The 4,873-nt window shown below is 48.0% G+C and overlaps 1 protein-coding gene across 1 annotated transcript; it reads right to left on the bottom strand.

The window, feature by feature from the left end:
• Positions 1-1,156: 1,156 nt before the first annotated feature.
• Positions 1,157-2,852, bottom strand: LOC109749370 (purple acid phosphatase 3). The gene is made up of 4 exons (XM_020308330.4): positions 2,610-2,852; positions 2,111-2,270; positions 1,671-2,029; positions 1,157-1,593 (listed from the first exon to the last, which is right to left on the bottom strand). Exons 1-4 carry the CDS (start codon positions 2,775-2,777, stop codon positions 1,309-1,311), a joined length of 972 nt encoding a protein of 323 aa, XP_020163919.1. The 5' UTR covers positions 2,778-2,852; the 3' UTR covers positions 1,157-1,308.
• Positions 2,853-4,873: the final 2,021 nt, after the last annotated feature.

Here is a 4,873-nt window from a genome sequence, read left to right as displayed (position 1 = left end):
CATGTATGTGATCATGATCATTTGCAAATTTGAGAGTGATTTATGTTGTGGGTTGGTTTGAGGGCACTGATCTGCGCCAGGGATTTTCGGCCTTCAAAACGACATTTTCTCAGCCCTCAAACTGGTTTTGAAGGTTGAGTTTTTGAGGGCTCTGTTAGACATGCTCTTAGCACCAAGCATCTTTGCCATTTCACGCAACAAGAATTCCTCCGTCCAGCAAGCCCTTACCAACAACAACTGGATTGCTCTCATTGACACCTCCAATGGCTTGTCGCTCGCACATGTCCAGCAGTTTGCTAACCTCTAGGAGAAGATTTCCATGACTCTTTGCCTGATGACATAGAAGATTTCATCATTTGGAAGTTCACCAAGGATGACGTGTACTCTACTTTCTCAGCCAACAGGGCTCAGTTTGAGGGACTCACTTCGTCGGATTTTGTTCACTCAGTGCGGAAGGTCTGCCCCCCCCCCCCCCACATACACACACACACCCACACACACGCGGTGCAAGTTCTATGTGTGGCTTGTCCTTCAAAATACGATTTGGACACTGGATCGACTGTTACGTCGCCGCTGGCCAAACTGTGGTCTCTGGCCTCTTTGTAAGCAACGCCAAGAGTTGGCCGCCCATCTCCTTTTCCAACGCCGCTACACCACCCGCATTTGGACCCATATTCTTCCGTGGCTTGGAATGCATCACATCATTACGGCGGCTTGGCAGACAATGACTTCGGTGAGAGCATGGTGGAGCGGCAACCTTCAGATTCGCCTTGGATCCCCTAAGGCGCCCGCCTCCCTGATGATGCTTATCTCATGGGAGATATGGACGGAGCATAATGCCAGGGTCTTCAGAAACACGGCCATCCCTTCCACGGTTCTAACCAGTAAGATCAAAGCGGAAGTGTCTCTTCGGGCGATGGCCGGTGCGAAGCACATGAGTCTTGTAATGCTGCGAAAGTAGACATAATATTGTTTTTTCTATTAGGCCCTTTGCGGCTTTTGTTCGAAACTTCCTTCTTAATCAATGAAATGGCAAATCTTTTTTTGCCTTGTTTCAAAAAAAAGAGCTCAAAATCATTCTAGTATCTTGCGTGCTAGTGGGAGTCGTTGTATAGATGCATGTATGAACATACATACACTTGGAACGCAGCGTCTATTAATTTATTTCGCATGGCATTTTGTTACGGAGGAACATGGCGCGACACGACACGCAGAAGACACTAAAAAAAAGAAAGCATTTGCGTCCGATCGATCGGTTTAAACAGCTGGTTAGCAACGGCCGGCTCCGTCGTCGGCCCATTGATGAGCTCACGAGATGATGCTGGCTGGCGCCGACTTGGTGAGCCCCCAGCTGTGCAGGACGGCGCCGGAGACGTCGTAAAAGGCGAGGCGCGCCTCGGCCGCCGTGAGCTCCATGGACAGGAAGCCCTGGCCGTCATACAGGAACTCCATCTTGTCGGAGGTGGCCTTGAACTTGCCCGCCCACGCCTTGGACCCGCCGCCGCTCGTCACGAACTCCACCGGGCTGTCGATGCTGGTGATGCGTTGCAAGCAGTGGTCGTGGCCGTTGAGGTACATGTCAACCCCATGGGCCTGCACGAGACACGGAAAGTGTTGGCCATGGTCAGCCACAATAATGCATGCATGCATGCGCAACATGTCGTACGTACCTTGAGGAGTGGGAGGAGGTGCTCGCGGAGCTCGGTGGTGTTGCCGTGCTCGCAGCCGCTGCTGACGGGGTGGTGGCCGACGACGACCTTCCACGTCGCGTTGGACGCCGCCAGGGCGTCGTCCAGGTCCTGGAGGAGGGTGGCAATGTAGGTGTCGCGGGGAGCCACGTTCCTCCAGTCGAACTTGCTCTCGTTCCAGTACTTGAGGACGAAGGGCGACGTGTCCACCAGGAAGAAGTCCACGATGTCTGCTTCCACGATGAAGGACTTGTTGACGGAGGTCCACCGGCTGTCCACCTCGCGAATGGCCGGGCTCTGCTGCGCCAGCGCGTCGCCCGTGTAGTCGTGGTTGCCGAGGACTGCATGCCACACCCGTGACGCAGTCGCATTATTTGTGATCGAGAAGAGAAGGAATAGTCGCGGCAGTTATGGATGCATACCGATGTACCAAGGCTTCTGAATGCTGGAGGCGGTGTAGATGTCGGTGAAGGACGCCATGAAGAAGGCCGTGTCGTTGTCACCGGCGAGGCCGTCGTTGTAGAAGTTGTCGCCGGTGGAGATGACAAAGTCGGCGGCCAGCTTCTCGCCGATCACTCCCATCTGTCAACACGTATACACTTTGGCCAATGACCGGGAGTTTTCTTAACGATAAGATGTAGTACAACTAATTAAATGACCTATCTGCTTTCGGCTACTTATATGACAAAGGGCAGCAATTAGTTTGTACTACCAACTACTTATATGACAAAGGGCCCGCTCTTATCTCTTGGCAATTAGCTACACGTGAAATGGCAGTGATGCTAAAGCATATTGTTAATTTAGCACCAATAGTTTGTAAGTAGGTGTTTATGTATTTAACTCGTACAGATTGGGTTAGCATTCTTTAAGCACTCACATATAAGTACGTAAAAAAACATAGAACTCAGTTTGCGAGTGTACCTGCTCGGCAACCAGTGTCTGGTTGAACTGTCCACCCCTTCCCCAGTCCCCGACGGCGAGCACGGTGAGTGACCCATCCTCCTTTGGCGAGTGCTGCACCCGCTGCAGCTCGGCCGCCGCCGGCGAGAGCAACACCAGCGCGCTAACAAGGATCGCGATCACCGCCATTTTCGGCCGGTCGGCGATCGAGCTAGGCGACTTGAGCTGCTATTTGCTGGATGGAGAAGAGAGCAAGGTGGAGGCGATGGCTAGACGAGCACCCAGCCACGGGTATTTGTAGCGGCCGGCCGGGCCGGGGCAGTGATCGAGCGTTCGAGCTTGCGTTCGGCGCCACCCCCAATGATTTACGTCCGTTGGCCGCAATTAATTAAAGATCAATTGCTGATAAGATGCGTGAGTGCTACGTACTCGCGGGGCATTCAACAGCGGAGGTTGGCGCGTTGCATTGCACGGACGAGAACGAGATGGATATGGTTAACCCACGGCCGGGACATGCATGCATGCTTGCTTGCGGAGAACAGCCTAGGTATCCCTCAAGTTATATATTTATCCGTAAGTTCTACAAGTACATACAGTGCTGTGGGATCGTGGTACTAGCTACTCTTCAAGGCTACGAGATACTCCATTGCACGCTCAAGCAAAGCCCTGTCCTTCCACTCCCTCTCCTGGCCCTCCTTGTTTGAGATTCCGCGGCCAAAAGGTGTCTCGGAGCGATGGAGGGCGTGGCTCACTATCCTTTTATCCTCGTGTCATGGTCAATGGTTGTGCCGGAAACAAATTTTGTCAGTGCCCAGGAGACCTTGTCTACTTGCTGCAATGATCTTAACCTAACAAAGTAGAAAGCCTGGGATCTCAACTTCCTCAAGGAAGCCATAAACATTTTGTTATTGGAGGTGACTTTAACATTATTATGAAAATAAATAAACCGGGTACTCCTAGGCATTGGAGCTTTGTTTTCAATGCAATCATTGAACCAGTGGGTTGAGGAAAGTACAAATGAATGGCATGCAATTTACTTAGGGGAACAATCTCCCTAACCTACTTTTGAAAAGTTGCATACTATCCTTTGTTGTACAGATTGGGAGGAAAATCGCCCTCTCAATGTAGTCAATGATCTAGTTAGAGAGAATTATGGCCGTGCTCCTTTATTCTTAGATACAGGAGATGTCGTTAACTCTTATACTTTTTTAGATTTGAAAACATTTTGTTCTTCAAAGATGGGATAAATAAAATTGCTATTGATGTGTGACTTGATCCTAATATCGTGGGATCTAATATTGAGAGGTGGCAAAACAAGCTCAGGAAGCTTAGAGCCAAACTACAAGGTTGGGATAGAAATATGAACGCTTTGTATACAAAGTTTTAAAAAACAAATCTTACCAGATGTTATATTGATAAGTTCGATGAATTGCATGGCCTCGCTGCTAACATGAGGCAGGAGCAAGAAAATATGATATCACAATTGGATAGGCTCATGAAGCATGAAGGATTAAAATGGAAACAGAGAGCTCATATTGCAGAAATATTGCAAGGAGATAGTAATGCCAAGTATTTTCATGCCATGGTTAATGGGAGGCATATAAAAAATAGGATCTTATCTCTTGACCAGGATGAGGGACATATCAAAGGAGATAAATAACTTATTACTTATATTAGATTTTTTTATAAAAACTTATGTGGGCGCCCTGAGGTGTCTAATGTTTCCTTAGATATAGACAATCAAGAGTTGTGCATCCAGAAGTTGCTGACAAAGTTAGTTGCATATCTCAGTATGGAAGAAATTAAGGTGGCTTTTTCTGGTATGGCCCATAATAAGTCACCTGGTCTTGATGGTTTCACTGCATGCTTTTATCGGCATTTTTGGTAGCTGGTTAAATTTGACCTGAAAGGCCTCTTTGACGATTTTCATAAGGGGGATTTGGATATCTCTAGGCTAAACTATGGGGTTATCACTTTGGTTCCAAATACAAAAAAGGCCTAGAAAATTCAACAGTTTAGACATGTATGTCTTATGAATGTTAGTTTTAAAAGATTTACAAAGGTCTTGATGAATAGGCTTAATGGGGTTGCCGGGGATGTAATTTCACCTATGCAAACCGCCTTTGTAAATGGAAGATATATTATGGAAGGGGTGATGATCCTTCATGAACCTTTAAACAACATTCATGCAAAAAACTGGTCGTACCTTTAAGGTTGACTTTGAAAAACTTATGATAAGGTCAAATGGCCTTTGGTCTTGCAAATGCTTAACATGGAAGGATTTC

Source organism: Aegilops tauschii, chromosome 2 (assembly GCF_002575655.3).
Source record: "Aegilops tauschii subsp. strangulata cultivar AL8/78 chromosome 2, Aet v6.0, whole genome shotgun sequence".
Classification (NCBI taxonomy): domain Eukaryota; kingdom Viridiplantae; phylum Streptophyta; class Magnoliopsida; order Poales; family Poaceae; genus Aegilops; species Aegilops tauschii.
Note: the sequence above shows the minus strand (reverse complement) of the source record. Positions and strands in the feature narration are given on the sequence as shown.

What these genes read in the sequence shown, in the direction of transcription:
- LOC109749370 (XM_020308330.4), bottom strand. Translation starts at nt 2,777, where the DNA reads ATGGCGGTGATCGCGATCCTTGTTAGCGCGCTGGTGTTGCTCTCGCCG. An exon ending in TCAGAAGCCTTGGTACATCG is followed by an intron (nt 2,030 to 2,110) that starts GTATGCATCCAT and finishes TGTGGCATGCAG; the next exon opens with TCCTCGGCAACCACGACTAC. An exon ending in ACCTCCTCCCACTCCTCAAG is followed by an intron (nt 1,594 to 1,670) that starts GTACGTACGACA and finishes TGTCTCGTGCAG; the next exon opens with GCCCATGGGGTTGACATGTA.